General features: G+C 38.5%; 1 protein-coding gene and 1 pseudogene across 1 annotated transcript in view; both read right to left on the bottom strand.

Moving 5' to 3' along the window:
- Nucleotides 1–14796, bottom strand: part of DNAH7 (dynein axonemal heavy chain 7) — a gene marked incomplete in the record, with an annotated part of 367056 nt that overhangs the window by 47751 nt on the left and 304509 nt on the right. The window contains 3 exon segments of the mRNA XM_070070446.1: nucleotides 2700–2792; nucleotides 3458–3652; nucleotides 4599–4725. Coding sequence (XP_069926547.1) covers nucleotides 2700–2792; nucleotides 3458–3652; nucleotides 4599–4725 — 415 coding nt within the window.
- LOC127491580 (large ribosomal subunit protein eL33-like) lies at nucleotides 4732–6350 on the bottom strand (annotated as a pseudogene).

Genomic DNA, 14796 nt, shown 5'->3' with positions numbered 1-14796 from the left:
TTAAAAAAGCTACCGAGTGGGAGGATATTTCACCCAGTTCATAAAGAATGTTAACAACTGTAGGTGCTTCCAGCACCCCACAGCAGAGAAGCAACATGGCTTTGGGGAGCTCAAGGCCCTTTGTGAACCTCTTCCTCCATAAGAAATATTAAATATTATATTCTATAGTTGTTTTGGTATAAAACAAATACAATGCAGCTGGATTATCTTCTGAATTTTAAAGGAATTAAAATATATTAATGGAACCCTAAAACTATCATGGGCCTTTGGCATTGCTGTGCCTAAAGGATACCTGGGCCTCTGCTAAGAACACACCACTGCATCAAGCAAGAATTCCATGTGCTCACTGAACTATGGCTTAGAGAAGAAAAAATGCCTTACCCTATATCATCATTGATGTTTTTGAAAGTAGGGTTTGTTGGCTGGCGCTGAGGCTCACTAGGCTAATCCTCCGCCTGCGGCACCGGCACCCCGGGTTCTAGTCCTGGCTGGGGTGTCAGATTCTGTCCTGGTTGCTCCTCTTCCAGTCCAGCTCTCTGCTGTGACCCAGGAAGGCAGTGGAGGATGGCCCAAGTGCTTGGGCCCTGCACCTGCATGAGAGACCAGGAGGAAGCACCTGGCTCCTGGCTTCGGATCAGCACAGCGCGCCAGCCATAGCAGCCATTTGGGGGGTGAACCAACGGAAAAGGAAGACCTTTCTCTCTCTCTCTCTCTCTCTCTCTCTCTCACTGTCTAACTCTGCCTGTCAAAAAAAAAAATAGGGTTTGGTATTTTTTTTTATAGATTTGTTCATTTATTTATTTGAAAGGCAGAGTTACAGAGAGGCAGAAGCAGAGAGAGAGAGGGAGAGAGATAGAGAGAGGGAGAGAGAGATCTTCCATCCACTGGTTCACTTCCCAAAAGGCTGCAATGGCTGGAGCTGCATGGATCTGGAGCCAGGAGCTAGGAGCGTCCTCCAGATCTCCCTTGTGGGTGCAGGGGCCCAAAGACTTGGGCCATACTCCACTGCTTTCCCAGGCCACAGCAGAGAGCTGGATGTGAAGTAGAGCAGCTGGGATTCCAACTGGTGCCCATATGAGATGCCAGCACTGCAAGCAGCTGCTTTATGCACTATGTCACAGTGCTGGCCCCTAAAAATAGTTTTTTAATACATTGTTTCATCATTTATATTCTGTTGTTAAGATGGAGGTACTGTCTTATACTCCTTCACAACTTAAACTGTGACTACAGTACGTTTTGAAACAAATACATAAACTTGTATTTGAGTAGTAACTATAGACAGGGTACTTTTTCAATTTTTTTTCCTAGCATGTCTAATTTCTATATTATATAGACTTTATTTTTTGTGCTTTAATTTTATTTATAGAGAAAGGCTTTTCAGGCTCCACGAGCCTACATTCTGAATGGAGATATGGCAACAAAGTCAGAAATTTCACCAGATCTGTGTCCCCACAGATGGCCCTGTGCCTCTAGCATCACATTTTAATCTGCTTATTTCCAGAAATCTCCAGAAATGTCTGAGAAAGGCTCACAAGGCAGCCTACTCTAACTGGGTGTGGCCCTCGCTCTGAAGCCCCTCCCCCTGCCCCAGCATAGGCTTGGTTCAGTATCCTGCAAGGACTGTCCTGCACCTAGCAATGAGGTGCTGGTAGAGAAGACAGATACCTGAGCTGCTCAGTGATCTGTTTTGCTGTGGAGAAGGCTTCTTCCCCTCTTTTCTCTTTCTACTTTGGTGGTGCGAATTAATAGCAATAACAATAGCGATAACTGTAAAATGATAGTTGTGAATTAGTGAACCCTGTTTACCCTAGGCCAGGTACTATTCTTAGTGCTTTACATGTAATTTATTTGATTCTCACAACACCTTGTACAGCAAAGGTATTTTACTGATGGGGAGACCGAGGGCTATAGTTTGACTGTGCCCCCCAAGAGTTCCTGGCTGGGAAGTTTCCTCTCAAAGGGGCTTAAGGCAGTTCTTGAGGGCCCTCTGAGTCTCATGAGAGTTGTTATGAGCGAAGCAAGCCTGACCTCTTCCTGCATCTCTGGCTTCCTCCCTGGGGATGTGGTCTATCCCTCTTCATACACTCCTGCCCTAATGCTGCCATCCTTCGTGTGTACACCCATCCCAGAGCTGAACTGGTGCTGATGATTTCTATAGGATATAATACAGATGGGGATGACAATGAATATTGAAATCTGCAGTCATGACAAGTCCACTGGGTTCATTGGTTATATAATTCAATACTAAAGGAGCTAAAAGTAGCAATATTGATATTTCCTTGTTGTCAAGAATGATGAATGCCTTAAAAAACAATATTTCACTTGCCTTCCAAAAGCCAACAAAGAACTACAAATAAGGATAGCATTTTAATGATCCATGGATTTTAGTGTATAAGCATGATATAAATGTCATTGATTAATTTCACCAAAGTACTGAAATAAAAACCAGACCACAGCATGTAAAGGGAGTCAACTGTGAAGAATGGGGAATCATAAATTTAAAAGAATCATAAAATTAAAATAGAACCTGGTTGATAACTAGTTTAAGAGTGGTTTTAATAGATTTATAAAACTTTTTGAAAAATAGTTTTATCAGAAGGAAGCAAGATTATTTTCCAGGGCTCCTCCCCCGTGTTTGGCTGAACTGTGCAGGGAGGAAGGACTGGCATTGTGGAGCTGCTGTCAAAGCCCACGTTTACCTTGTCTGGCCTCAAGCAACGAATGACAAGCATCCTTTGAAACTCATTTGTTTTTTCTTCCCACTCTTCAGGGAAAACCTCATGGTGTGGTTCCTAGAATTGCAATGCATAAAATTCTATAAATAATAAATTTTTATTTATTTAAAAGGCATAAGATATAAGGCAGAGAAACAGAGAAAGATCTCCCATCAGCTGGTTCACTCCCCTTATGCAAAAAAGAAGCACTCAATCAGAAAGAGGGATAATATAAACTCATGTTTTAACATTTGACTAGTTTCTTTGAATTTCTCTCTCTCTCTTTCTCTCTCTCTCTCTCTCAGATTTATTTATTTTATTTGAAAAGCAGAGTTACAGAGAGGGAGGGAGGGAGGGAGAGAGAGAGAGAGAGAGAGAGAGAAAGAATGTTTCATCCACTGCTTGACTCCTCAAATGGCCACAATAACCGGAATTGGGCTGATCTGAAGCCAGGAACCAGGAGTCTCTCCCTGGTCTCCCACATGGGTGCAGGGTCTCAAGCACTTGGGTCATCCTCTGCTGCTTTCCCAGGCACATTAGCAGGGAGCTGGATCAGAAGCAGAGCAGCCAAGACTCATACGGGATGCCAGTGTCACAGGTAGTAGCTTTACCCATCATGACATAGTGCCGGCCCTGGCTAATTGTTTAAAACTTACTTAAATCTTGCTTTTAAGCAAAGTAAGATATTTAACATTATTTTCTCCATTGAAAAAACTGAAATAAGCAAATGGGTTAGAACATACCAAGCTATCGTAAACCTTTTTCCATCCATCCTTTAAGTGCATAAACTCTTTACGAATGGATTTGAAGGCTGGCAAATCATCTAATCGACATATTTCATCCCAGGACTTCTGAGGAAGCCATGTACAAGGGTTGGCATGAGGGTTATCCAGTCCAATGCCGCCAGTTAGCAGAAACCTCCACTCAGCTTTATTAACCTTTGGAAAACAAGGTAGCATGGAGAATAAGAAATGAATTCATTTTAAATTAGTAAATTTACAAGCATTTTTGGAGCTGAGTGTTAATTTGTAAATATAAGATATAGTCCCTATGAGACTTTATAGCTACTGATACAACTAAGTATTTATTCCTACAGAATCAAAGTACCCGATGTAAACAGCTTTCAAAATGGTTCCATTTTAAATAGACACTTTTGATAATTTTCCCCCAGAATTTTCACTGTCAACATATAAAATGTGAATATATTCTACTTGAACATATGTTCTCCAAAATGATTGTTTAGAGTCCTGTTGGTCCTGGAAATTGCAGAGAGAAAGTCATCAATCTGTCATGTTTTCAATTATTTTACATAAACTAAAATAAGTTACCATTAAAAAAGAAATGTAAGAATAAGGCCTTTACTCTTTCAGAATTCACCATGCAAAATTAATATTAAGGAAATATATGTATAAAATAATGACTTCACATGGTATATCCCTTCCATTCTTAAAGTGCTTTCAACATTTTAAATGAAAAAATTTCAAAGATAGTAAAAATTTATGGAGGATATCATTCAGTGGAAAGATTAGATTTGACTAACTTGCAGAAGCTTTTAAAAATGCTGTCATTTACTTTGTTACTTAGTACAAATATATAAATATATTTACTAAATTTATATGCATGTTTGTATGATAATAAAAACAGATTTACTTTAAGCTGAAACAGATAAAAGTTTAATTAATAGTACCATTAGGAACTCAGTGCTTACTGCATATATATCTTCTGTGAAATTCAGTCTCCTAATTTCTCATGTTAACTACAATAACAATCAGTATTATTTTGAACTATTTACAACCTTCATATATATTTCTATAGAGCTGGTAAATTAATGAGTCAGTGTGAATTTTACGGTGTTTTTTTCTTACAAATGAAAATAATACTGACCGCACGCTCATGTATCAGTAGATTGACAGTGAGACAGAAGGAGAAGAGCAGCTTATCCTTTTCAAATAGTGACCGGCAGACATTGACATACAGAGAGTATGTAAAGTGATCCCTGAGGATCTGAAGCCTAAGGATTGACAGAGAGAAAAGTAGATAAATAAAAAATGTATTGTATTTTAAAGGAAAGGCCTTAAGAAAACCCATTAGAAACCATTTAGATATATGTTTTCTAATAAACTTTCTGGTCAATTGCTCTCAAAACAATCCAGGATCTTCATTAACTGGGTGCAGCAATTTGAGATCTGTACAATGTAGAAACACTTCAGTAGAAATGGATTTTACTGTTGACTGAACTTTTCAAACCTTTATCTTCCTTTTGGAAAAAAGTCGGTGCATGGTATATTAATCTACCACATTAAGAGATTGGTGGGCTGTTTTTTAACAGAGCATTTCTGGGGATAAAATGAGACTTCCTAACAATATAAATACTTCTAAATATTCTACACTATGTGTTAAATGAGCAGACTGGAATTAATAACTCCTTTAATAAAAATTGCATTTAGTATTGTGCTACTCTCTTCACAAAGCCAAAAAAACCTAGATAAATGTTTTATTTTTCTGGATACTCTTTTTCCCATTTTTCTTTATTTACTTTTCAACAGTTTAAATCTTTGAAGGCTATGGCATCACTTGGATTGTGCATCCATAGGCCTTCACAGGAAGGTTGCTTCAGAATTTTGCATGAACTAAGCCACTGTTTGCATGAGCACGAGTTACCTTCCCCAGATTACTCTGGTTTTGTTTGGTTTGCCACCAGGAATCATTGTGTTGTACTTTGCTTTGTACACATAAGCACACCTCTTGCCCAAGCAGAACTCAGTTTCATCTTGAGCATAAACACTTTAAATTTTAAGAAGCACCGTGTTCTCCCCTTGCTTCTGGAAACCTTGCGTATAGCCAGCAAAAATGGCCTTGCACCACAGTCTTCCAGACATAGTTGCCTTCTAGAAGTCCTGTTCTCAGCAGGCCTCCAGAGACTCCAAGATGGCAGAAAGACCTGGAGAAATCTTGATAAACTATATGTTTATTTGCCACAGAGGAAAAATAGAAATATGAATAATTACAATATTTCTCCCTATTTAACTTTCTAGTAAAATGTTAATATATGTGATCTGTATTCATAATAATTCTTAAAATCAATATATTTCTTAAATATTTCACTTAATTATCACATAAGGAAATAAATTATCATTGAAATAAAATGTTAAAAATACTTTTATTACATAGAATATAATAGTTATAACAGAAGTGAACAGTTGACTGAAAATGTCTGTAGAGCACTAATGTGTGTGATATGGATTAGTGGCCCAAACATTCTAAGCAGATAGATTTATCCAAATAAAAAAGCAGCTATTTTATTAAGATTAAAAAATATCATACTGGAGTTTTTTTTAATGTGTCTGAAAAAATATTCACCAGTAAGAGCAGACCTTGGCCATTTTCAGACTGATATCTTGGGCTGTCAATCACCCTTGCTCTATTTTTATTTTCCCCTTTTTCATCACTTGTCTGGTCCTTTAAATAGTTTATTACACATCATTTACATGAAGAGAATTTTCACAAATTGATACATCTTATTTCTAGCTGAGAACACTGAAAAAAGGTTTCTTAGAGAAGGCCTTGAAAATAGTTGTTGAATACAATTGAATGCTTAGAAGACTTAAAATAATCATATAATTTCTGCTGTATTGTAATTTTTTTTTTTTTTTTTTTTTTTTTTTTTTTTTGACAGGCAGAGTGGACAGTGAGAGAGAGACAGAGAGAGAAAGGTCTTCCTTTGCCGTTGGTTCACCCTCCAATGGCCGCCGCTGCAGCCGGCGCACCGCGCTGATCCTGGCAGGAGCCAGGAGCCAGGTGCTTTTCCTGGTCTCCCATGGGGTGCAGGGCCCAAGCACCTGGGCCATCCTCCACTGCACTCCCTGGCCATAGCAGAGAGCTGGCCTGGAAGAGGGGCAACCGGGACAGAATCCGGCGCCCCAACCGGGACTAGAACCCGGTGTGCCGGCGCCGCAAGGTGGAGGATTAGCCTATTGAGCCACGGCGCCGGCTTGCTGTATTGTAATTTTAATAAGCTGTCTTTTCATCATGGCATTTAAGTCTTCTCACAAAGAGAAGAATTCATACAAAGTGACTGAGATTTGTTTTTTCTGAAATTAAATTAAAATTTCTACATTTTTACATCGTTTCCACTTTTAGATAGGAAGATTGAAGGGAGAATGCTAAGAATAGTAATAAGGGTCAATCATATTAGAAGTACAAGTTCAACCTCACTAACAACAAAATTCAGGAAATATGATATTTTAACCATTTATTACAGTTAAAATACCATAAAATTATTCTCAATGCAGTTGAGTGATACATGATCATTCAAGTTTCTATGATGGAGTTGTATATTTGATTAACATTTTAGAAAAGAAATTTACATGAGAAGCTTGGAAAAAGAATACCTTTGTCCTAATTTTCGTCTTCTAAAGAAAGAATCAATAATGTGAACATTTATACTCATTGCAGTATCATTTATAACACAAAAGCTAGAGACTACTTGTAAATCCTATGATATAAAACATATGGTATGTTCATAAAATGGTATATTGTGCAGCTACTAAAATAATGTTCAGAAAGCACAGGGGAAATAATTTTTTTAAAGATTTATCTATTTATTTGAAAGGCAGAGTTATTGAGAGAGAGAGGGAGAACAGATATTCCATCTGCTGGTTCATTCCCCAATGGCCTCAACGGCCAGGTTCGGGCCAGGCCAAAGCCAGGAGCAGAAGCTCCATCCAGGTCTCCCATGTGTAGCTGGTATGGGCTCAAACTCTTGGGCCATCATCTCTGCTTTCACAGGCCTTTGCTAGGGAGATGGACGGGAAGTGGAGGAGCCAGGACTTGAACTGGCACCCATATGGTATGCTGGCAGTACTGTAGGTGGTGACTTTACCCACTACCTAGCAACACCAGCCCCCAGTAAAAATGCATTTTACTGTTGACTGAGCTTTTAAAGGTTTTTTCCTTTAAAAGGTCAGTGCATGGTATATTAATCTACCATACTAAGAGGTTGGTGGGCTTTTTTAAAAAAAATTCTTCTGACCCCCCGCCCCCTTTTTTTAAACTTATTTATTTGAAAGGCAGAGTTACAGAGAGGCAAGGAGAGAGAGAGAAGCCTTCTATCTACTGGTTCATTCACCTATTGGCCACAATGGCCAGAACTGGGCCTATCCAAAGCCACAAGCCAGGAGCTTCTTCCGGGTCTCCTACATTGAGTGCAGGGGCCCAAGAACTTGGGCCATCTTCTACTGCTTTCCTAGGCCATAGCAGAGAGCTGGATCAGAAGTGGAGTAGCCGGGACTCGAATGGGCGCCCTAGGGGATACAGGCACTGCAGGAAGCAGCTTTACCTGCTATATCATAGTGCTGGCCGCAGTAAACTGTTTTTAAACTACAGAGCATTTTTGGGGATAGGCTTTAATTTCCTTATCTTTGTGGTTAGAGCATACCAGCTCCTCTCCTCCAGTTCTTTAAGATGGTGTATCAACAAGTCAGCCAGCTCTACTGTGAAACATCAGAAATTGTTACTTCTCTTTATGTTTTGGTATCTATCACCTAACCTTCCTCAATACCCCACCCCCTTTCCTAGTCCCTCATAATCATTATTCTAAGTTCAGAAAAGTTCCTTTCTTGGTGTAGCCTCTTTGGAATGCTATTTGGTTCTATTCATGAAGAGGCAAGTATGCATGCTCTGTGATCATCAATTCCATTCCTGGTTATGTGCAGGTTCTTCCAATAGTTCATGGAAAAGTAGAATTAAAAGATAAATATATTTTGGTGCAAAGATTTTTTTGAAATCCATGAGTAGTTTTTTCATAATCCACATTTTCCATGAATACTTGGAATACTTTGGAATACTTCCCATATACCTACCAGAGATGTGAACACATCTGCACCAAATGCCATGTACAGGAATGTTCAAGGCTGCAAAAATTCACAATAGTCCCAAACTGGAAATAAACACCCTCAAAAGCAGAATGGATAAGTTGTGGTATAGTGTTGTGACAAATAAAAACCAAAAAAAGTTTAATTCTCTCTGTGGAAAATAAAAGGAGAGATTCCACTCCTCTCCTTTTTCTTAGGTAATTTACTTTGGAAAACTTAAAACTGTAAGTACTTTCTCCTATCTTTGGAATGTATTCAGACACTTTGTCAAACCTATCAGGCCTTTCTCTGCCTTAGGACTCACAAATGTCTTTCTCAAAGACCCAGGAGTATTTTCTTTGAAATGTAAAAACCAAGGGAGATACCACCCTTATTTCCAAGTTTCTGTGCAGTTAGGAACCTAACTTTCAAGAGCACCTTGTTACAATGTGCAAAACCGCCTCCTGTTGTATGGATATGAAACGTTTGTTTTTTCTCTTGATAAAGCTAGTTTGCTAATGCAGACGGTCATCTCCATTGCCAGGTAAAGTTAGGCTAAACTAAGCATGATTTAATGGGTTGTATTCATTCAACTTTATAGGGGAGGAGATTCCTCTCCATCTGTGAGGAAGGCCTGTGATGCACATCACATTCTGGTTTAATGTTTATTCAATAACAAAACTGTTTTCTCAATTACCTTTAAGAGAGAATTTAGGGGTTGGAGTTAGAGAAAGATTTAGTTCTTAATTATACCTCCCCTACAGATAGAAAACTAACAATGAAAGTAAACAAAATGCTGCCATCTACAAGATGGTATACTGGAATTTCACAACCATAATGTTTAGTGCAAGATGCTAGAAAAAAAGAACACACACTGTGAGATTCCATTTATTGGAAACTATAAAACAGGCACAACTAATCTGTGGTGTTGGACGATTGGACTGTGGTTACCTTGGGTGAGGGAAGTTAGTGAATAGATGGAGACACCAGGCTTCTGGGCTGTTGATACTATATGTGTCATGAGTTAGGTGCTAGCCACATAGGTGCAGTCACTTAAGAAAATTCACTGGGAAAATACTTCTGAGTTCTTCAAACTGCTATATGCACATTAATAATTTCAATAAAAAGTTTAAAATATATTTTTTCTATTTTACTCTTTGGTTCATTATATGACTATTATGCTTACTAAAGTAAAGGGTTTTAACTAAAAGAAAAAGTCACATTTTATTTTCTATGAAAAGGATTCAAGTTTTAAAAAATTGTAAGGGGCTATAATCATAGTTATGAAGAAAAAGCTACCATAACTTGGATGAGTTCTATTGCATATAATGAAAGAAAATAAAGCACAGATCATTATTTTTAAAGCACAGAATGGCTCTAGTTTTTAAATCTTATCCAAAAAATTTCTTTAAATGGTAGACTAAAGAAATTTTCTTCTCTAGACTCCAGAAAGTACTTTGATTTTAACTGCTTAAGAGAATATCAATCTTGCGGCTATTGTTTTAACCAAGGTAGAAATTAAGAACTGCAGTAAAGGAGATCATTATTTATTGTGTGGATATAATGTGATAAGAACTGTAATATGTGCTAGAAATTTGGATTATAAGTCCTTGCCTCAGGGAAGGAACCTAGTGTAGAAAACCAGACATGAATGTTTAACTAAATAACTTAAAATACAAATGACTTAGAACCTTTCTAAGATCATTTAAAATTTTGTTTTTTAAAATGTCAGTAATCATCCTGAAGATTTCAGAAAACACAGGAATAACTCAGACATTTAAAAAAATCATCATACAGAGGGGATTAATATGGCAGAGTAGGGAGGGAGCTTGCTTATCTAGTCTAGGAGAAGATAGTTTTAAAAAATTGAAAAGCGTGCAGTCTCAGGAATGAGTTAGAGAGAAAGCAGCAGAGGAAACTCTATGCAAATTGGAGGGACACAGAGGACCTAGGTGGAGGGTGAGGACATGCACAACTCAGGATCCCAGCACCAACAGCGTTGGAAAGCAAGGTGAGACCAGATTGCAGCAGCCAAAGCCACTGGAGAAAAAGCTGCAGGAAGAGCTTAGAGGGAATCCAGCCTGGAGCCCTGTGGGGGATAGTATACCTGCCAAACTAGAAGAGAGAAAATAAAGAGGGGGCACATTCCTGTCTCTCTCATCACCCTGCCGCAGCATCCTGTAACAAGCCGATAGAAAATGGGCACCATTGTAGACATATGTTAACAGCTGAGCCAGCTCCTATTTGCTCCCAGCAACCAGCCAAGAAGAGACTCCTGAGTCTGGTGGGGAGAACAGACAGGGGGCTGGGTGCTTGTGACTGTGTGAGGCTTGTGTGCCAGGACTGTGAAAACACTGAGGCTGCATTGGAAGACTCAGGGTATAGTGGGACATTGGGCAGTCACTGTGGAAGGCTCTATATGATCAGGGCTCCCTGGTTACCTGGAGAGGGACACTGCTGGGGAATCTGAGCTTATACTGGGGACTGCACAGATCCTTTGTGTGGTCCTTGTGGCAGAACAGACAAATATTATACCCACTGGGGCTAGCGTCCAGGCACTGGTCATCTTTGAGGAGAGGAGCTCAGGTGAGTCTATGCCAACAGACAAGAACAAACCTCTCAACTGATTAAAGAGAGAGAGAGAGAGAGAGAGAGAGAGTGAGAGAGAGATTGATTTACCACAGCAAACCTGGGTGTGTCACCTCAGACACAACCTTCAACCTGGAGCACTGAAGAGAGCTCCTAGGCCATACACACTACACACCTCTAGGTATTCCTTGAAAGCAGACATTCCACTAATCCAACAGACATAGTCCAAAGATAAAATATGTCATAGTAAAAACAAAAAACACAAAGAAACAAACCAGTATCTCCACAAATGCCAATTAACGAATGCACATATTCAAGGAACAAGAATAAGGAAGACAACATGACATCCCCAAAAAGAACAAAACTCTTCATTGCTAGATTGGAAGATGATGAGATTGAAGAAATACCAGAAACAGAATTCAGAAAAATGATCATAGGATTACTTAGAATTGATTAGAAGCAAATGATGAATTAATGAAATCCATACATGACATGAAAGAAAACTTCTCCCATGAAGTTGAGATCAAAGTGAAATCTTGGAAATGAAGAATTAAATAGAATAAATGAAAAAATGCAATAGAAGTTCTTTACAACAGAATCAGTGAAGCAGAAAAAATAATATCCAACTTAGAAGAAAAGCACAGGAAATTATACAGTCAGACAAAAACAAGAAGAAGAAAACTGAAACACTATTGAGAATCTATAGGATACGACCAAACAACCCAACATACGGGTTCTAGGAGTTCCTGAAAAAGTGGAAAGAGATAAAGTATTAGAAGGCCTTTTCAGTAAAATAATAACAGAAAACTTCCTTAAGTTGGATAAAGAAAGGAATATCCAAGTACAGGGAGCACATGGAACTCCTAGTAGACATGACCAGAAAAGATCTTCACCATGACATATTGTAATCAAACTCTCCACAGTAAAACATAAAGATTCTAAAATGTGCACAAGAGGAATGCCAGTTGCTTTTCAGAGGATTTCCTGTTAGACTCACAGCGGACTTCTCATCAGAAACCTTACAGGCTAGGAGACAAAAGTGAGATATAGGCCAAGTCTTAAGAGAAAAGAATTGTAAACCCAGAATACTACACCCTGAAAAGCTCTCATTTATGAATGAAGGTAAAATAGATATTTTCCATGACAAAAAAACCCTGAATTTTATCACCTGTCCATCTCTGCAAAAGATGCTTAGGATGTGCTACACACAGAAACACTGAAACAATATGGCCATCACTAGAAAGTTGGAAAAAGAAAAGAAATCTCCCAGTAAGAGTACAAAGGAAATCCAAAGTAAAAAATAGGAATATTTTTGAAAAAATGGCAGGGCATTTTGAAAAAAAATGGCTGAATGGTTTAAAAACAAAACCCATCATTTGCTGCCTACAAGAAACACATCTCACCAACAAAGATGCTTGCAGACTGAAAGAGAAAGGTTGGAAAAAGATAGTCCATGCTAACAGAAACCAAAAAAGACCTGGCGTAGCCATCCTAATATCAGACAAAATAGAATTTAATACAAAAACTGTTAAAAGACACAGAAGGGCACTATGCAATGATTAAGGGATCAATTCAACAGGAAGACGTAACTATTATAAACAAATGTACATCTAATTACAGGGTACCAGGCTATTGAAAAGAAATGTTAAGGGATCTAAAGGGAGACATAGACTCAAATACTTTGGTAATGGGTGATTTCAATACCAAACTTTCAGCAATGGAAGATCAACAGACAGAAAATCAGCAAGGAAACAGAAGAGTTAATCAACACTATAAACCAAATGGACCTAACAGATATCTACAGAACTTTTCATTTTACAGTTACAGAATATACATTGTTCTCACCAGTGCATGGAACTTTGTTTGGAATGATCACATAAAACAAGTCTCAGCAAATTAAAAAAAACTGAAATCACACCTTGCATCTTTGTAGACCACAATGGAATGAAGCTGGAAATTAGTAACTCAGCAATCTCTAGAACATATGCAAACACATGGAGACTGAACAACATGCTCTTGGAAAAACAGTGGACATAGAGGAAATCAAAAGAAAAATCAAAAAATTTCTGGAAACAAATGAAGACAACAATACAACATATCAAAACTTATAGGATTTAGCAAAAGCTATATTAAGAGAAAAGTTCATAGCAATTGGAGACTACATCAAGAAATTGGAAAGGCACCAAATAAATCAGCTATCAATGCATCTCAATGATCTAGGAAAACAATAGCAAAGCAAACCAAAACTAATAGGAGAGGCCGGCGCCGCAGCTCACTAGGCTAATCCTCCACCTAGCGGCGCCGGCACACCGGGTTCTAGTCCCGGTCGGGGCGCCGGATTCTGTCCCGGTTGCCCCTCTTCCAGGCCAGCTCTCTGCTGTGGCCAGGGAGTGCAGTGGAGGATGGCCCAGGTGCTTGGGCCCTGCACCCCATGGGAGACCAGGAAAAGCACCTGGCTCCTGGCTCCTGCCATTGGATCAGCACGGTGCGCCGGCCGCAGCACGCCGGCCGCGGCGGCCATTGGAGGGTGAACCAACGGCAAAGGAAGACCTTTCTCTCTGTCTCTCTCTCTCACTGTCCACTCTGCCTGTTAAAAAAAAAAAAAAAAAAAAAAAACTAATAGGAGAAAAGAAATAAGTAAAATTAGTGAAGAAATCAACAAAATTGACACCAAAAATGTGATAGATCAGCAAAATGAAGAGCTGTTTTTTTGATAAAATAAATAAAATTGACATACTATTGGCCCAGCTAACCAAAAATAGGAAAGAGTAGACCCAATCAATAAAATTAAAGATGAAAAGTAAATGTAACTCAGAAACCACAGAAATAAAAAGAATCATCACAAATTACTACAAAGAGCTATAAGCTAAAAACTGAAAACTTAGAAGAAATGGTTAAATTCCTGGAGAATTAAAAATTACCTAAATTGATCCATGTAGACATAGAAAACCTAAACAGACCAATCACCAAGATGGAAATTGAATCAGGAATAAAGACCCTCCCAAAATAGAAAAGCCCAGGACCAGATGGCTTCACTGCCGAATTCTACCAGACATTTAAAGAAGAACTAACTCCAATTATTCTCAAGTTATTCACAACAATTGGAAGGAAGAGAATTCTCCCAAATTCTATGAAGCCAGCATCACCTTTCATAAACCTGCAAAAGATGCACCAAAAAAAGAGAACTATAGACTGATTTCCAAGATGAACTTAGACATAAAATTCTTAACAAAATTCTCACCAATTGAATCCAACAACACATCAGAAAGATCATCATCAGGGCCAAGTGAGATTTATCCTTGGTATTCAGGGATGGCTCAAAGACATTCTTCTCAGATATAGAAAAATTAAATTTAATGGAAACACAGGAGACTTCCAATTTCTAAAGCAATCTTATACAACAAAACTAAAGCAGGAGGCATAAAAATACCAGATTTCAAGACACACTACAAGGCAGTTATAATCAAAACATCTGGTACTGGTACAAAAACAGATGGATAGAACAACGGAACAGAATAGAAACAACAGAAATAAATACAAGCATCCACAATCAACTTATATTTGACCAAGGAGCTAAAACTAAGTCTCTTCAAGAAATGGTGCTGTCGGGGCCAGCACCATAGCTCACTTGGTTAATCTTC

This window comes from Oryctolagus cuniculus, chromosome 3 (genome assembly GCF_964237555.1).
Source record: "Oryctolagus cuniculus chromosome 3, mOryCun1.1, whole genome shotgun sequence".
Classification (NCBI taxonomy): domain Eukaryota; kingdom Metazoa; phylum Chordata; class Mammalia; order Lagomorpha; family Leporidae; genus Oryctolagus; species Oryctolagus cuniculus.
The sequence above is the reverse complement of the archived record's forward strand: the minus strand, read 5'-3'. Positions and strand labels throughout refer to the sequence as shown.